Source organism: Rhinoderma darwinii, chromosome 1, assembly GCF_050947455.1.
Source record: "Rhinoderma darwinii isolate aRhiDar2 chromosome 1, aRhiDar2.hap1, whole genome shotgun sequence".
NCBI classification, from domain to species: Eukaryota; Metazoa; Chordata; class Amphibia; order Anura; family Rhinodermatidae; genus Rhinoderma; species Rhinoderma darwinii.
The window spans coordinates 37,711,118-37,731,193 of NC_134687.1; the positions used below are offsets into that span (position 1 = coordinate 37,711,118).

Sequence of the window (20,076 nt, forward strand, 5' to 3'; positions counted from 1 at the left end):
ATGCTTCCCCATTAAGGCTTCGTTCACATCTGCGCCAGGGCTCCGTTCTGAAGTTCCGTCGGAGAACAGGACCCTGACTGAGACAAACAGAAACCATAGGTTTCCGTTTGCATCACCATTGATTTCAATGGTGACGGATCCGGTGCAAATGGTTTCCGTTTGTGTCAGTTGTGCAAGGGTTCTGTTGCTTTGACGGAATGAATACCGTAGTCGACTGCGCTATTGATTCTGCCAAAATAACGGAACCCTTACACAAATGACACAAATGAAAACCATTTGCACCGGATCCGTCACCATTGAAATCAATGGTGATGCAAACGGAAACCTACGGTTTCTATTTGTCTCAGTCAGGGTTCCGTTCTGACGGAAAGCTCCGACACAACGTCAGGATGGAGCCCTGACACAGATGTGAACGAAGCCTAACCGGTGTGGTAAATTGGACAGAAAACAGACGAGAAATAAGTTTGTGTGAACAAGGCCTAAGATGCATCTAATTCATTAACTTGCCACCCGTGTGCCTGAAAAAGAATTCTACACCAGCAAAGGGCTGGCGTAGATTTTCGCTTTCATTGACACCGATTTTTGGAGTAAATTATAGTAAATTTGTTACGCCCCCTGTAGCTACCCAATACCTACTTTTTACAGTGGGGGGTCCAAGAAGTCAGATCCCCTCCAGTCATTAAGTGACGGCATATCCCAGCGATATGCCATAACACTATAAGATGGGACTATAACCCTTTAAGGTGGACCTGTCCGCTCCTATATGCAGCATATGAGAAGTTCGGGGGATATATAGTAATAACTTTTATCTAACCTGCGATATGAAGTAGAATCATTTTCTAGATATATAATTTTTGATATTAATAGTTGTGTATAAGCTGAGCAGACATGGCGCACCTGTGGGTCTAGCAGCGGCACAATACATCTAAGTGGTCATTCTTCACAAGCCGACATCTGATCCAGTGCATTTATTACAGAGGGATGAGGGCAGGAGAGAATCAGGACACAATGACGATTTATCAAACTGCCCTTCAGGAACTAAGACTTTATAAGATGCATTTTGCTTCATGCGTCTTATTTTTTTTTTATTCCCACTGGGGTCATTTTTCATCATGCTTCCTTGGGTGATATAGAGGTGGACCATGCGCCTGTATTTTAAATTTCATGCTTCAAGACTTCCAGTCATAGAGAACGATGCTGCAATCCATCCTGTTCTGATGGGGCAGTCATCTACTTCATAAAAGGGAAAAGAGCAGAACCATTCTATTTTGTACTCCTTTGCTTACATAATAATGTTATTTAAAGGGGCATTCCCATCATATAAGGTTATGTCCTCTTGCTAGGATATGCCCTAACATTATGATGGGTGGGGGTCCAACCTTTGGGATTCCTGCCAATTGCTTTGGCTTTTTCTCTGGACAGCGGTGCGCCCACCCACCCAATGTGCTAGGAACGGCAACACAGCTAAATTTAAATGATGTGTCAGGAGCGCTGCTGTGCAGGAAAAACCTTTGATGGGGGTCCTCGCAGTTGGATCTCTACTAATCGACGAATTATGGCAATGGCATATCTTCAAAATTTACCATCCCTTGTAATAATAGGACAACCCCTTTATCATACCTATGTTACAAAAACATATATATATATTTATTTATTTTTTATAAAGAATCCGCTAAACCCATCTTAGAAGAAATGATTACAATTGACGGTCTTGATTAAAAATGTCTTACCATTTTATGTATACAGCTCCAATTCAGAACAGTGTGTATCCATGGTAATAGACTACAAACAAACACTACGTAGTCTGATCCTGCACTCTTGTGTTACACCGCTCCACCTGCCCCTCTTCTTGCTAACCTACAGACAGTAAATGAGGAGCCAAAGGAAGTGGAGTAACACATAAGTGCAGGATCAGATTAGACACAGGGTGTGTTTATAGTCTGTAAGCATAGAGACAAATAAGTATGCACAGGAGCTGTATACACAAACTGTAGAATAGTTTTAAACAAGGATAGTAACAAAGTTGCTTCATTTTTTATTTTATTTTATATGAATCGGAGAAACAACATTTTGCAACAGTACAGATGTCGCTTAATAAAATTGCCCAGAGTAATTTTGGGGGTTTTAGAGGAATTTTCCATCAGTTGACTTTTACCAAATGTTAGTCAGATGTCATATCAGTATGGTCTGGCAGAGGCCCCCTATCTGCATTTTCAGCAGTAATATGAATGAGCAATGCCATCTATATATTGAAACGCACAGAAACTCACAATTTCAATGGAGAGTCATGGCCGCCATCAGGGCAGTATTAGAGGTACTGCTGTCAGGGGCCCGGACCAAATGAAACTAAAAGAGAGGCCCGCTAGCTGCTGCTATCGCGTGCCACTGGACTGCCGCTAATTATAGCCTCTCTTCACATTGCAGGGGCTCAAATTTATTTACCACATTAAAGTCATGGGGGCCCGACTCCCCCCTGCCCGAAAATGACAGCTGCCAATGGGGTCCGACTGCCCTGCACCCCCTCGCACGCACCCCCCCTCTTGCGCCCTCTCTTTTACTTACCTCCTCAATGTAATAGCGTAGCTGCGTGAGGAGAGGAAGAAGGGTCGGGTCACGATTTATAATGCGGTGGCGGCGTGGAGAGTGACAACATATGCCGTTGCTATTGCTTTGAAAATGGGGATCGGCTTGTTTTTGGCATTATAACATACAGTACTTGATACAGAATTTATTATAGAGCACTAAACCCTTACCCAGTTGTACTTGTATAGGTTTGTCCCACTATGCAATCTTCTGGTGGAGAGTCCGGGTTAAACCAAAAATCGGCAAAACATCTGCTAGTTTGTTTTTGTGTGACCTCCTGTTCAAATCCATAATCACTGCAAGTAAAGAACATGTATGATCATCAGCATTTCAAGGAAATACAAATTAATAAATTCACATCCATAGAAATGTCTGTTAGAGAATGTTTTCATATCTCAACACAGAACACTCAATGTCATTGTGGTACATGTAAATATAATATGTAATTAGTTATAGAACAGATCTTGATCTAGGCTGTAAGATTTCCATATTTTTAGAGGTGAGTCAGTGACATACCTTTTGAAAAGTGCAGCAAGTAGTAATATAAAATGTATATTTTTTATTGAACTATTGCACTCAAAAACATGCACAATAGAATGGCATTTCCTGTTTTCTGCAGCACACTTTAACAGTTTACTGTGTAGTCTTGGACAGAGTACGCAGAGTCATCTCATTATCATTAGAGGGTGATCATTTAATGACAAATGACAGCTTTATAGTACTGCTCGAGTCCTATATAAGGCAGGAAATAAGTACTATACACACAGTAACAGCTCCTCTCCCCTTCCACACTTTTTTGGGAGGGTGCTGTACTCCATTTCTTCCTGGAGACGGTATTAGTCCACATTGCCTTAGCCACTTCCTAGTTTCTACTCCAACTCCTGTTCTTCACCTCAGCAACCCTTGTCATGTTCCCCTCTCACCATCTCTGCTTGATCTTGGGCGGGTTTCTAGATTCAAAATTCTGCAGGGGAGGTGCAGCAGTACACAGCTCAAGAAGATACAGTGATCTTGTATAAACTGCTGAGTAGACTGGAAGATGGTAAGGTCTTATTCACATGTATGTATTTCATGTTCGTATTAGTTTCCTATTTAAGAGTTGTAGCTTGAAATTCCTAGACCCCAATGCTGAATCTGTTACGGGGCTGAATCTGTTACGGGGCCAGCAGTGGCACCAGGGCCTAGGTGCCACTGCTACTTCTGCAACTTCAAGCTAATATTAGTCAATAAAGCTATTCACATGGACATTTTTTTTTATCGTTGCCCGCATTAGTATCATATTTTCAATGTATTAATGGAGCCTAACAGAAAAAGTGACAAAAACTTGAGCATAAAAAAATCAAGAAGGACACAATAGAAAAATAAGTAAATATATCAAATACATACCACACATAATCTGTGCTTTCACACTGGCATATTCTTGATGTCAGAGCTGAGGTAAAACTCTTTCCCTTAATGCACCACGATGACGTTTTTCTCTTGCGGAAGCTTCTTTGTTGACCCATAATGCAGTGGTCTCCCTGTATGTAAATTAGATTAAAAAAAAGAATCAATAAATTACAATGCCAAGGCCAAAGGCTCAAACCACACTGGGGCAGTATACATTAAACGAAAAAATAAAGCAGTAGAGCTCTGCAGCCCCCTCTAGTGGTAGCTGCAGGCAGAAAGAATTTTGTCATTTAACTTTATGCAGGGGAATTGGATCTCTGTATCAGAAAAACAGGACTACGCCATTAGATATATATTAAGAAATGAATCAGCACAAAATGTAGACCTAAAAACAACCCGGTGTTGGAGATTTACTTTAAAAGTGAATTTGTATGGCCACATTTTGTTCATTCTCATACAATACCTGTGTATTAGACAGATTCCAGGGGTCATAATCCTCCTCAGTGCACTCTCTGAAGAACGAGGGTCTAAAGTCAACTTTTACCAGTTCCCATTCCGATCGGTAACTTATATGTCCGAACACGCTGTGAAGCAAACGGCCATATATTATGATATCACTATTTACGGTCACAGAACAGAATCTACTTTTCAGATAGCGGAGCAGATGCTGAACGTTATACCTGATAGATATGGTCTACAAATCTTGTAGAATATGCCTGATAAGCCCCGTCAGCGGAACCGCTAAACTACTAAGATTTCTGTTTATCCTCAACACATTTAGCTGTGGTCAGTCAGGTATGGAAACCGAGCTGCTGGGCTTAATAGGCAATTGCCAGAAGGGAATATATATTGTAACAACTGCATAATATGAAATGCAAAACATTTCTACCAACATCCTCAAGAATGTATTTTTTCTTTATGAATATAAAAATCTGATACACTATTACATAAAGAGATAGAAGCATGGCTTAAAGGGGATGTCTGGTTTAGAAAATCTCATTCAGGATCCTCATCTTTTAGCCAGATTGGATAGTGACTACTCTCTCTTTATTTCTCTAGAGGTCCCAGCATGTCCGTACGTTGCAAGTACAAGTCCTTTATTAGCAATCAATCGTTATACATATAGTGTAAGCTATGAAGCAATACGCAATAAATACACTATATGGACAAAAGTTTAGGAACACACATCTTATTCATTGAAATTGTGTTCAGACCACGTAAGGTTACAGAGCGGGGTCACGAAGTGCTGAGGCGCAAAGAACATAAAAGTCGCCAACGCTCTGCTGACTCAATAACTGCAGAATCCAAACCTCCTTTGATATAAACACACAAAAACTGTGCGCCGGGAGCTTCATGGTACGGGTTTCCATGGCCGAGCAGCTGCATGCCAGCCTTACATCACCAAGCACAATGCCAAGCGTCGGATGGGGTGGTGTAAAGCCGCCACCACTGGACTCTGGAGCGGTGGACACGTGTTATGTGGAGTGATGAATCACGCTTCTCTATCCGGCAGTCTGATGGACGAGTCTTGGTTTGGTGAATGCCAGGAGAACGTTACCTGCCTGACTGCATTGTGCCACCTGTAAAGTTTGGTGGAGGAGGGATAATGCTATGGGGCAGTTTTTCAGTGGTTTGTCATGGCCCCTTATTTCCAGTGAAGGGAAATCTTAATGTTTCAGCTAGGGCTGGGTGATTTTGCCAAAAAATAGAATCTAGATTTTTTTCAACACTACGGACGATTTTCGATTTAAATCTTGATTTTCTGATTTTTGTTAAATAAACGGAAAAAATTACCAAGATATGGTATATAAGGTACATTTCTAGTTAAAAAAATGTACAGTATATATGGTCTAGTGCATATATGAGCTGCAGGAGACCAGTGAGACCTGAGGCGAAATACACATAATACTAATAATTGCCCTGTGTAAGCAAACGCTCGCTCATCTGCTGATCGTATGGTTTTAAAAAACGTTAATATTATTGTTGTTGGCAGCACATCTTGGTGTGTAAACAGGGAGACGCGGTGCCGACGTGATAATAATGTATGGGGATGAGTGATCGGAGTAACGACAGCTCATCCCAATACATAGCTCCTTGTGACAGGAGCAAACGAGCGCCGTCTCGTTGATCGGTGCTTGTTGCATCGGCCAAAATTGGCCGGTGTAATAGGCCCTTTAATGTGTCCTTATGTTACAATTAGCCTGGCGTAAATTATAATAAATTTGTTGGGCTGTGGTGGTCACGCTCTTTCCCAGAGGTCACGCCCCATTCTACAAAAGTGTCGTGGGTGGTGGAAAAAGGGCAAGTTGCAAATTGCGACTTTTGGACCCTTTTGTGACTTTTTTGGTGTAGAAAGGTTGACAAATTACCCCCAGAGTCTGCATGTGATTTATGACTGTTCTTTGGACATAACTTCTGTGGCAAGTCTCTTACATTTATTATCAGCAGTACTGCACAGAACTAGTAATGCCCCTGCATTGTATATCACAGGCACTGAGGCTCCTCCACTGACACTGCTCTCTGCTATGGTGTTATCGGAACTGAAGAGAACGAAAACCACTAAATTTACCCATTCAGTTCCTGCTGCATTTCAGGGCTTAAGAAGCTATAGGATGGCTGTAACTTCTTAATCCTTGAAATGCAGCAGGTACTGAATTGGTTAAAAAGCTGCCCGGAGAAGGGGACTCCATATAAAACAATCTCCGGACTCACAGTATATAGCACACAGAGTCTGCAAACCCCAGCCCTCCTCACCGCTGGTCCTGTTCATTGTCGGCATTCATTGAAGTAGATGCGCTGTGCAGCGTGTCCGCTGGTTTATAACGTTTTTCTTTTTCCCCTGCTATGGCGGCGGGGCCTGTAAAGATTTCACGATTCGGGGCAAATCCAGAATCGCGCTAACTTTAAATGGCGAATTAATCAAATGAATTTGATTAATCGCCCAGCCCTAGCTTCAGGATACCAAGACATTTTGGACAATTGTAGCTTCTAACTTTGTGAGACTAGTTCGGAGTTCGGCCCTTTTCTGTTCCAGCATGACTGCGCCCCAGTGCACAAGGTCCATAAAGACATGGTTGGGGGAGTTTGGTGTGGAAGAACTTGACTGGCCGCACAGAGTCCTGACCTCAACCCCATCCAACACCATTGGGATGAACTAGAACGGAGACTGCGATCCAGGTCGTCTCCTCCAACATCAGTGTCTGACCTCACAAATGCTCTTCTGGATGAATGGGCAAAAATTCCCACAGTCACCCTCCAAAATCTTATAGAAAGTCTTCCCAGTAGAGAGGAAGCTAATTTAGCTCCTAGGGATGGGGGGGATTTAGAATGAGATGTCATAAAAGCTGCTGTAGGTGTCCCAGTACTTTTGTCCATGTCCTGTTATCAGCGTATGCATGCCATATATCTTATACAGGGCTGTATTTACATATAGGCACAGAAGACCTGTGCCTGTAGGCAGCCTTGTTGTGTTGGATTTTATTTTATTTTTTTTAACTGATTGTATCTAATAAAATAGGTGGTTGTTGTTGTTTTTTATATCTTCAGCAGCAACAGGTTTGACTCTAAAATAGAGTAAATGTAAAATATAATCAAATGCTTATTATGATTATTATTGATAATACTAACAACTATTATATATTAAATAATAATAATGATAATAATACTAAAAAGACTATTCAAAACGTTACAGAAAATGAATGCTTCTATGCTTTATTTTTTCTCCACTAGGTGGCACTGTGACATAAATCCTGTTCCTTATTCCTATTCCCACTAAGAAATTGTGAAGTTTTGAAGAATATTTAAAACTTGTGGTTACTTTGCAAAAATACTCCAGATAAAATGCTGAGCTTGAAGCACATCTGTTAGTCTTACAGGTAGGCACGCTACATTTATCATCAAAATAGAAGTTGAGGCTCAGGGAATCGTCAAAGAGAATCCATAGTGTATTTTCTCACTGTAGATATGAACTCCACTGGTGAATGGATATCACTTCAAGCTTGTTACAACGCTTCATTTAACACACTCAGAATCTTCACATCCTTATTCCGATACACTTCATGTACACAAGCTCCAATGCATAAGATATATGTGTACAGTAAAATTCCTTTAATTTGGCATCAATGGAACTTGCCAGATTATCAAACAGTATGGACACCATGAGGGCTACTACCCTGCTTTCCCAGATGCATGGGCCACAAATTGGTCTAGTTATATAGCAGAACTATATAACTACACAGATTTGCCATTCCGGACTCTGACAAAGTTGTGAGAGTTATAATGGAGGTTGTGTTAGTTATTGTTACCCAGCTTTCCCAGGAACAGATTTAACTAAGAAATGACCCTGTTTTTAACCTACTAAAAAAATTACAGAATTTCCCTTAGTTGAGAAGTTTGTTAATATAAAGAAATAATAAAGGGGTTATTCACTTTACAGTAAACAGGGCTTAAAGGGAACCTATCACATTGAACATGCTGCTTGATCAGTAGGCAGCATGTTATAGAGGCGGAGGAGCTGAGCAGATTGATATATCGTTTTGTGTGAAAATATTTAGTGTAATTTGTAATTTATTGATCTAAATCTCTTCTTATTCTGGGATTAGGAGTCCAGTGGGCGGTCCTATACAGTGATTGACAGTCTTTCCTGTATGAGTGTTGATACAGATTGCTGTCAATCACTAGGAAGGACCGCCCACTGAACTACGAAGCCCAGAATGAGCAAAGGTTTACATCAATAAATTACAAGGTATACTGAATCTTTTTCCACAAATCTATATATCAAAGTGCTCAGCACCCACTGCTCTATACCATGCTGGCCGCAGATCGGACTTCATTTACAAAGTGACAGGTTCCCTTCAAAGGGGTTGTCTCATGAACCCCTATCAGCTGATTGCTGGGGGTTTCTCATGCCAGCTCCATTGCGATCAGATGAATGCCAGGGCAGCTTTAATCTGAAAATGCGTGTGATAATTCCTTTAAAGGACAGGTGTCGCGGAAATTAATTTTTTTATATCAATTTGCTTTTAGTGTTTTATTTTAAAAAAATGTATTTATTTTTTGTGTTTAACTTTTTTTTTTTTTCACATTTTTTCTTCACTATGGGGGCTGCCATTTTTTTCTTCATCTCTGTATGTGTCGATTAACGACACATACAGAGATGGAATATGGCAGCTCCAGTCCCATAGAGAATGCGAACGGGAGCCGTTCCATTCACTATGGTGTACGCCATCTGTGTGGGAATGGCGCATGCGCCGCTCCCACACAGTCCAAATGGAAAGTCTTCGGCCGAGCGACATCGGGCGCCATTTTCTTGTGGACCGGAAGATGCGGCCGGACAGTAAGATGACTACTTCCGGTCGCGGCTTCCGGACATGTGTTCAGAAGCGAGCGGACGGAGCGGACGTACCGGAGGGAGCGTTGGCGGCAGGAGCAGGTAAGTTCATTTTGTGTATGTTTGTGTATGTTCGTGTGTGATTAACACTGTATGTAAGCCTACTACACTGTGCATTTGCTCAAAAAATGGCGACACAGTGTAGGAGGTTTCAACATTCAATCCCCTCCTTTCTCCTGGCACTAGCCAGGAAAAGGGAGGGGGGATTGTTTGAGGACGCTAGAGCGAGTGTGTCTTCTCAAATTTTGCAGCATAAAGCAATGAGGTTGCTTTACCACATGCCAATGCTGCAATTTTGGGAATTGCTCCCTCTAGTGACCAGCACAGGTAAATGTTATAAATTAGAATATAATTTATAATATTTCCTGACTCGTGAAAAAATTAAAAAAATTAGAACAATGTCTAATCATGCATACACTAACAGTTTAACAAAAAAAATAATTTTCTAGCGACACTTTCCCTTTAAATTACAGATGTGGCTGGGGCGAATTTGTAGATTCAGTAGAGCTGAGATCCTCATATAGCGATGCAGAGTCATTGTAAAATCACAATATCATAGTAATATCTGTGACACTCTATAATAATACTGAGCGGCTCTTCATTCTGCCACATAGAAAAGGGAGGTCCAGATTAGCGGATCTTCCCTCTATGATGTCCATTTTCCCTAGTAGGGCATATAGGCAGGAGTAGTTTTACAATCCCTTTAAAGCCAATTCATTGTAAAAATGAACTTTTGTTTAAATTAGGTTTTTACACTATATATGATTTGGTGATTTTTTTTTGTTGTTTTTGTTTATGTTCCATGTCACTATCTATATATAAAAAAAACAAGAAAAAGAAAAAACTAAAATCTTGCAGTTTTCAATCTGGCCACTGAGCCTCAAAATAGTCTAAAACTTTGTGTTCTGTAGAGATCACTTCTTAGCAGTCATCTCATTATTATCACAGGCAGGATTACACTGATAACACCTATATATAGATAACACAAGATCCACCATTCATAATAGACTGATCCTTCCTGTTCTGTGGTGATCGCTTCTCAGCAGTCATCTCATTATCATCACATGCAGGATTACAATGACAGGCAACACCTCTATATATAACACAGGATCCATCAGTTATAAACAGACTGACCCTTCCTGTTCGGTAGAGATCACTTCTCAGCAGTCATCTCTTTATCATCACAGACAGGATTACACTGACAGATAACACCTATATATGTTTGTTTTACTGTATGCCTCTGCATTGGAATAGCGTAGTCTACTACACTATTAGATACATTGAAAATAAAGTAATGCCAATGCATACTGGCCTGGTGTATGCCAATAGGACACTCACAAAGTGTGAATAGAGCCTTACATTGCTAGCTGCATTAATAGAACTGTCAACGGTACAGTACATTCTCTTTTAATAAAAAACACAAAAGAATTGTCTGAACCAAAGAGTAACATACGTCATCACTAAAGTCTCATCTCCGGGTTCACTGAGAAGTCCATCCACGAACACGGATGTGCTGGTGAAATTATGTACACTCCATGAGTAACCTTCATCTACACTGAATCTAAGAAAAAAAAAACCATAAAATTAAAAACAAACATCTGATACATACATGCATTTTGCAATTTTCATACATTTTAATTTGTTTATGCCCTTGTTGCTACCTACATTTCATCTGCTGTTGATGGATCCTATTATAGTTCAATTTTTTCTGATTATGGCTTGGGTAAATACCCAAGACAACTCAGGTCATTAACACATAGACATCTAGAGGCACTGATTAGAATATAAATTCCTTATTCCTATTCCCTATTTCCAATAAGCAAACAAAAAACAACACAAAACAAGCCATCATTATCGTACATCGAGAAATAGCGAAGAAATCCACGCCACAGTCAATGTGTTAACAATATTTTTGGTCTTTCTTTTCGTAATGCAAACTTTTGATATTTATGTCTTAATGAGCTACATTTATGCACTCAAAATACAAAATAAAGACACAGAGTACGAACAGTAGATCCATCAACAGCAACTTGTTGGGGATTTCCAGGCAGCAACATAATAAATATTATCTCAGAATATCTAGTAATGTAATTGTATTTCTGAAAATATAGTTTATACATAATAAGCATAATACATTACTTGAGTATTTTCAGAGGAATAGATGTATCTTTGATGGCCACAATAACCCCACCATGGTCCAGATATAAGATGTGATGTTCTTCTTCAAAGACCTGTGAAGATGAAGGATTGGATTATTATATCACTTAGAATTTAACAAATTATTCAAATTGATTATTGGCTCATTTATAAAAAAAAAAAAATGGTTATTAGGGATTCAGTGACCCAACACCTTCCTTATCAGCAGTGCCGTCACTTCTTACTGTGGGCAGCCCCTCCTCTATACCCTGTATATGTGGATGTTCCATCATCTAGAAATACTATACAGGTTTGTGGTATCGGCTGTTACATACATGTTATTTTATTGGCGAACAATAAGTAAATCGCTGTCAGTAATAATTGATCATCTGGCTCGAAATCTTTCGAATTAGAATCTATCTATCTCATATCTATCTATCTATCTATCTATCTATCTATCTATCTATCTATCTATCTATCTATCTATCTATCTATCTATCTCCTATCTATCTATCTATCTATCTATCTATCTATCTATCTATCTATCTATCTATCTATCTATCTATCTATCTATCTATCTATCTATCTATCTATCTCATATCTATCTATCTATCTATCTATCTATCTATCTATCTATCTATCTATCTATCTATCTATCTATCTATCTATCTATCTATCTATCTATCTATATCTATCTATCTATCTATCTATCTATCTATCTATCTCATATCTATCTATCTATCTATCTATCTATCTATCTATCTATCTATCTATCTATCTATCTATCTATCTATCTATCTATCTATCTATCTATCTCATATCCATCTATCTATCTATCTATCTATCTATCTATCTATCTATCTATCTATCTATCTATCTATCTATCTATCTATCTATCTATCTATCTATCTATCTATCTATCTATCTCTCTATTCACATCATATTTTGTGAACACGTTCAGGGTATGCTCTAGTAAAGCTCCAGACACATACTTCAGTTGTAGTATTAAGCCCCCATTTACCCGACTGAGGCAAAGTAATGTCCTTTTGGCCTGTCGTGTCGGTATACCTGTTTTTTTTTTTACTGTACAGGTTATCATAGTTGACTACGCTTTTCTAGGCAGAGGCATCCAGTAAAAAACGTACAAGCAGTATACTTTTTTCTTTTTTTAAATGCAGGGGCGGACATACCGCATGTGCAGCCGGTGCAGCTGCACAAGGGCCCCGCGTGGGAAGGGGGCCCGTTCAGTGGCGTAACTACCACAGTAGCAGCCGTAGCAGCTGCTACGGGGCCCGCGGCATGGGGGGGCCCGTGTCGCCCTGACAGGCACATTACATTTTATGTACCAGGCCTGGCGGCACGGGCCCCCTCATGCCTAGTAGCATCACAACACTAGGCATGAGGGGAGGGAGGGGGCGGGGGCCCGGTGATAGCCGCCACACTGCACTACCAATCGGGAGGGAGGGGGCGGGTGCCCGGGCCCGGTGATAGCCGCTACACTGCACTGCCAATCTGGCACAGATGAATAGGACAGGACGGCGATGCTGGTGGTAGGAGGAGCGCTCAGGCAGGGGAGAGGACAGGGGGCGGTGCGACGTAAGACTTCGGGCGGCTGGACAGTACAGTCAGGACTGCCGGAGAACTCATAGGATGAGCGGAGGACAGACACAGGACGAGTGGAGGACGTGCAGACTGCAGAGGACAGGTAGATGAAGTTAAAAAGTTCATGTCAGAAGGGAGAAGTTTTTATGTAGAAAAATCTGCCTCATAATTCCTTCCGGAATTTTGAGGCATATTTTGACCTGCCGGTAGAACACTTCCCGCGTTTTTCATTGCGTTTTTTTGTGGCGTTTTTCGGCCATCGGGCCGTGGGCAGGGAAACGCAGCAAAAAACGCATTTTCTGCCTGCCATTGTTGTCAATGGGAAGTCAGAGACAGAAACGCCCGAAGAAAGGGCATTGCGCTTCTTTTTCCCGCATGCGGTTTTTACTGCTCGCAGGAAAAATTTCATGGATTTCAATGGGAGGCACTTTCTGACGTTTTTCGCGAAAAAAACCTCAGTGTGAACTCCCCCTAACACAGGGGCGTAACTACTGCTATAGCAGCCGTAGCGGCTGCTACGGGGCCGCGGCATGAGGGGGCCCGCGTCACCTGCCGGCACGGGCCCCCACCTTGGCCGGAATCTCCGCTAGCTGCCGCTATGGCTGCTACAGCGCGATGCCACGGAACACTACGGCAGAGCAGGGAGTATCTCCCCGCTCTGCCATTAAACATAAGACATGTATCCCCTATCCACAGGATAGGGGATACGTGTGTGATCGCTGGCATTGATAGGGAGAACGGGGGACCGAAAGTCCCCTGAAGTTCTCCATCACAAACCTCGGACTTCCGGGGTCTGTGTCGGCAGCTCCGTAGAAATGAATGGAGCGCCGGTCACACTTGAGCTGCGCAGACACCGGAAGTCAGAGGTGAGTGATGGAGAACTTCGGGGGACTTTCGGTCCCCCGCTCTCCCTATCAATGCCAGCGATCACACATGTATCCCCTATCCTGTGGACAGGGGATACATGTCTTTTGTCTTTTCACACTGTAGGTCGCATTTTTTTGAGTGATTGGGGGTGTATGGCGTTCCCTACAGGGGGGGGGCTGTATAGCGTTCCCTACAGGGGGGGGCTGTAAGGCGTTCCCTACAGGGGGGGCTGTATAGCGTTCCCTACAGGGGGGGCTGTATAGCGTTCCCTACAGGGGGGTCTGTATGGCGTTCCCTAAAGGGGGGTCTGTATGGCGTTCCCTACAGGGGGGGGCTGTATGACTTTCCCTACAGACCCCCCCTGTAGGGAACGCCATACAGAACCCCTGTAGATAACGCCATACAGACCCCACTGTAGATAACGCCATAAAGTCCCCCCTGTAGATAACACCATACAGCCCCCTGTAGATAACGCCATACAGCCCCCCTGTAGATAACGCCATACAGCCCCCTCTGTAGATAGCGCCATACAGTCCCCCCTGTAGATAGCGCCATACAGTCCCCCCTGTAGATAGCGCCATACAGTCCCCCCTGTAGATAGCGCCATACAGTCCCCCCTGTAGATAGCGCCATACAGTCCCCCCTGTAGATAGCGCCATACAGACCCCCCTGTAGATAGCGCCATACAGACCCCTCTGTAGATAGCGCCATACAGTCCCCCCTGTAGATAACGCCATACAGCCCCCTCTGTTGATAGCGCCATACAGTCCCCCCTGTAGATAACGCCATACAGCCCCCTCTGTAGATATCTTGAGATTCAGTCCTGCTTGATAGGTAACAGTGCAGTAAGCTAAGCATGATAAGATCATCTAAATTATTGCATCTCAGTTGCATGAGTGCTTTGTGTTATATTCAATGATTCAATTTAACCTAAGTCTCTAAATGTGGGCAAAGAAAATAAAAAAACTATACTCACCTCCTCCCTCGCCTCCGTTCACCCGCCGCAGCCCCCATCCTCCTGTCTCGGTCTGTGTTACAAGTGTACAAGGCTGCACTGGTGACGCGCTGCCGATGGCACGTGACCGCTGCTGCCAATAACTCCTCATTGGTGTGCTGCTGAGGACAGTAGTTCCACAGCAAATCGCTGTTGAGGGCATTGATTGGCTGCAGCGGTCATGTGCCATCGACCGCGCGTCACCACAGCAGCTTTGTAAACACAGAAAGGGATAGGGGCTGCGGAGGGGGAACGGAGGCGCCGGAGGAGGTGAGTATAGGTTTTTCATTTTCTTTGCCCACATTTAGGGACTTAGTTTAGATAAGAATTTAACCCGGAAAAAAATGTGTTACTTGTGTTCTAAACTGGTAATAAAATGTACAATATAAATCTTCCTTCATAATTTTTATTAGTAAGGTTTATTTTTATATGCATATATATGTTTAGGTAACTTTGTCGGTATTGGGGGGGGGGCGGGGGGGCCCTGGCACATTATCTGCACAGGGGCCTTTTGCAGTCTGTGTCCGCCACTGTTTAAATGGAAGCCCATGGGTGACGTATGTAACCGAATGCCTATACATTGTCATATATCGGAGCTTTCCGTTGGGGGTATACATCAGGAAATTCTCCCGACATATGCTTCTTATGAGAGGCTTAAATGAAGTTTGAATAGAAAAACAGCTGAAGAAGCCACTTTATAGAAACTCATTTGCCTCAGTCGCTATTACTTTATTCTCACAGGTGGTTTAGTTGGTTGTGCCAGACTGCACATATTAGTGAATACTCCTCAAACTATTATCTATCTATCTATCTATCTATCTATCTATCTATCTATCTATCTATCTATCTATCTATCTATCTATCTATCTATCTATCTATCTATCTATCTATCTATCTATCTATCCCATATCTATCTATCTATCCCATATCTATCTATCTATCTATCCCATATCTATCTATCTATCTATCTATCTATCTATCTATCTATCTATCTATCTATCTATCTATCTATCTATCTATCTATCTATCTATCTATCTATCTATCTATCTATCTATCTATCTATCTCATATCTATCTATCTATCTATCTATCTATCTATCTATCTATCTATCTATCTATCTATCTATCTATCTATCTATCTATCTATCTAATATCTATCTATCTATCTATCTATCTATCTATCTATCTATCTATCTATCTATCTATCTATCTATCTATCTATCTATCTATCTATCTATCTATCTATTGCAGCAGACATATCTCCTCGGTGTAATCACATGGTCAGTTTTTATTACTTTTTGATCTTTTTTACAGATGATCTTTGCTCAAAGTTTAGAGTAACTGCTAATCCCTGTAAGATGATACTCTGGAGAAACACTGTTTTTTCTTTGCAGTGTTATTTTATTCACTTGTTTATATTGGACGGATACTTTGTTTGACAGCACTAAACCAGCTGCCACTATGTGAGGCTGTAAGGAATGACAGATTAATACCCTGAACAGTGATGACAATGGGCTAAATCTTCACCAAGTTGCTCTTCCAGTTACTAAATCTTTCTCGCTTTCTCTTCTCGAGATTTCACTGCCAAGAGAAAAATTCTTGTGGAAAGGAGAATTTCTTACTGCAATTTTGGATTGGAAGCCTCTTCTCTTTGGCTGGCAGCAATTCTGCACTTGTTCATCATCTGCCCGAAATGATCTGTCAACTTTATTTAGCCGTACAGGTCGACTGAGACGTTTCTCACAGCTCCAAAAACATCTTTATGATTTTCTGGATTTTACAAACTGAGTCGGTGCAGAATAATTCCCACATTTATATAAGAGGTTTCTTCTTAAAGAGACAGTCCCATAAAAATTGGATCTTCTCATTGCAGTCCTTCAAATTCCCTAATAAATAATATTTTGCCCACACGTTTGATGTTTGTGAGACCACCAACTCTTTATATGTGTATATATATATAAAGAGTTGGTGGATCTTGAGTTGAGTGTAGGCCACCTTGAAATAATCCATCCATTCCATGGATTAAACGTATCATCATTGCTTTATAGTTTAATCCTTTCAGAACTGGGTGTGTTTTGGAGTTTTATGCCCAGAGCAAAATTTCACCTTTTGGAATACTGTATGTCAAAGTTATTTTTTTATTTTATTTAAAGGGATTGTCCAGTTACGCAGAACGGATGACCTATCCACATGATAGGTCATCAGTATATGATCCTTGGGGGTCCGACATCCGTACGAATCAGCTGCTCCGGCTGCCTCCAGGCGCAAGATGTTATGCCGCGTATGCAGAGTCCGGAGCTGGAAGCGGCTGAGCTGCAGTACTGTCAACAGGAGCAGAGTTGCTGTTCTGCAGCACGGCTGCTATACAGTATACGGAGCCGTCGGCTTCCACCTCTGAACACTGCATACACTGCATAATATCCGGCGCGGGAAGGCAGCCGGAGCTGCTGATCGGTGTGGTGTCTGGGTGTTGGACCCCCACCGATCATATAATGATGACGTATCCTGTGGATAGGTTATCAGTTGTCCATGCCTGGACAACCCCTTTTTAAGTCTTCGTCTACACCCCAGATAAGGCTTTTATATTATTTAAATTTGGAGTAGATATAATTTAATCTTGTAGGTTTTATTTAGTAAAAGTTGTCAGAAAAGGGACAAAATAATTTTTTTGCCTAATTTTTTAATGTTCTAAATATAAGTTAGTTTGTTTAATCAATAATATTTACCCCATAAATGAATCCTCTAATTTTCCAGTGTGTAATCATGCCATGATATCGCTATAGTGCTGAGAATAAAGACACCATTTAAGTTTTACATGTTTCTACCATCTTAACTTTAGATGCAGCAGATGTACATGGATGATAGGGAACCAGGTACAGACATTTTTTTTAGTGAACACGCATAAAGCAGATCGGGCCGGGGTAGAATAGGCACAAATTGGTGATGGGCTAAATATTTTATATTTGTGGTAACAAATATTCAGCGTGACAGGAACGTGACATTTGACTGCCCGGAGCACAAGATGCCCATTCAAAATGTGTTTATGTCACGCAGGATATTTAATTTTGTGAACGTGGGTTCGGAGGGTTATGTACATTTTGGTGGAGGAGGGCATTTTTTTTTATATTTCTTTATATTTTTTATTATTTTGTTCTAATTGTATTAATTTTTTATTTATTTGTTTCTTAGTTGTTGTTTATTTACATTTTACTATATTTATTTTTTAACAGTCTCTGATCCGAGAGTCCCTCATTGGAACATGATTGGTTCAGGTCCCGATGATGGCGTCCAGGTTAGAGAATGTCAGCTACTGTATGCTGCTGGATCCCGACGATCACAGCGTTCCTGCAGCATGGGGGTATTCAGGTCTGACAGTAAGTTACTATCTCTCGTCCTGGATCTGTCATCGGGACCTGATAGGTTCAGGTCCCAATGATGGCACCCAGACCAGAGAATGTAAGTTACTGTCACACCTGCACACTGGTGATCGCGGCATAAGCATAAGGCTTTGTACACACCGTGCAGATTTGTTGCAGATTTTGCATGCATGGTTTAAGCCCAAACCAGAATTGGATACAGGAGGGCAGACCTATAAGGCCTCCCTTTATATATTTCTTCTGCTTAAGTTCTGTTCCTGGTTTTGGCTTAAAAAAAATCCATGCAAAATCTGCAACAAATCTGAACTGTGTGAACAAGGCGTAAGAGTGTTCAGGTAATTACCATTCTCTGGTCCAGGTACAGTTATCAGGACCTGAACTAATCTGGTCCCTATGATTGAACCCAGACAAAAGACTGTTATTTACAGCCAGATCTGGATACTCCATGCAGCAGGACCGCTGCGATCATCGGGGGAAGGAGAGCTGTAAATTTGTGGCATGCTCTGCAGACTGGCGCACTTCTATCTGACATATTTTTACGTGAAGCGGTCGGGAAGGGGTTAAAGGATTGATGGGGGTCTGCTGTCTTGCATAAAACCTGCAGAAGTTTAAATACGGCTTTGGATGTAACTAGAATTTAAGACATGATGGAACTCAAAATCATTACAATAAATGTATATATGAATGTATGCCACTGATTTTATACAGAGAAAACACATGGCAGAGCTGTGTGCAGGAGGGTCTACGGTGGTACACAGAGTCCCCTGAAGAGCGACGGGGATTCTAAGTGCCAATATATATTGCCCCATACTTGGTATTCTATGTAGACAGCCTCCTGCACACTGCTCTGCCCTGTACCTATGTGATAAAGATAGATAAGCTGGTATTAGATACTACGATTGTCGTCCTATTACATGAATTTCACATGGATCAGGGCCGGCGTCAGCACACGGCGGACGCGGACAAGTGCCGGGGCCCACTCGGCCGCGGGCCGCTGACGCTGCTGTCACGGCATCACTGTCCATATATGGACAGCGATGTAAGGAGGAGAGGAGTCCCAGGTAGAGCTCTAGCGGCTCTGCTCCGGGACTCCGTCTCTGGGAAAGCCCCTGACATCACTGTCCATATATGGACAGTGTTGTCAGGAGCAGAGCAGTATCCCAGGCAGTGGCGTAGATAAAGGGGCCGCAATTGTCACAAGAGCGACCAGGCCCCTAAGCCTGGGGGGCAGGTAGGGCCCCCGTTGCCACACAGAACTTACCCCGCTGGTCCCGCTTCCAACTGAATCTGCGTCCGCATATGGAACAGCTACGGGGGGCATTATCCTGTATGGGGCAGCTATGGGGGTCATTATACTGTATGGAGGGCATTATACTGTATGGGGCAGCTATGGGGGGCATTATACTGTATGGAGGGCATTATACTGTATGGGGCAGCTATGGGGGGCATTATACTGTATGGGGCAGCTATGGGGGGCATTATACTGTATGGGGCAGCTATGGGGGGCATTATAGTGTATGGGGCAGCTATGGGGGCATTATACAGTATGGGGAATTATACTGTACGTGGCAGCTATGTCTGTCAATATACTGTGGGTGCAGCTATAGGGGAATTATACTGTGGGTGCAGCTATGGGTGGCATTATACTGTGGGGGGGGGGGGGGGCAGCTATGGGAGCATTATACTGTGGGGCAGCTATGGGGGCATTATACTGTGTTGGTCAGCTATGGGAGGCATTA

The 20,076-nt window shown here is 42.1% G+C and overlaps 1 protein-coding gene across 2 annotated transcripts in view; it reads right to left on the reverse strand.

Moving 5' to 3' along the window:
* Positions 1-20,076, reverse strand: part of SORCS2 (sortilin related VPS10 domain containing receptor 2) — an 862,853-nt gene that overhangs the window by 61,855 nt on the left and 780,922 nt on the right. For both annotated transcript variants that reach the window (XM_075857659.1, XM_075857651.1), the window contains exons 13-17: positions 11,501-11,592; positions 10,815-10,922; positions 4,436-4,556; positions 3,970-4,103; positions 2,754-2,879 (exon numbers count right to left, since the gene is read on the reverse strand). In XM_075857659.1, the coding sequence (XP_075713774.1) occupies positions 2,754-2,879; positions 3,970-4,103; positions 4,436-4,556; positions 10,815-10,922; positions 11,501-11,592 (581 nt within the window). The remainder of the gene's footprint in view (positions 1-2,753; positions 2,880-3,969; positions 4,104-4,435; positions 4,557-10,814; positions 10,923-11,500; positions 11,593-20,076) is intronic.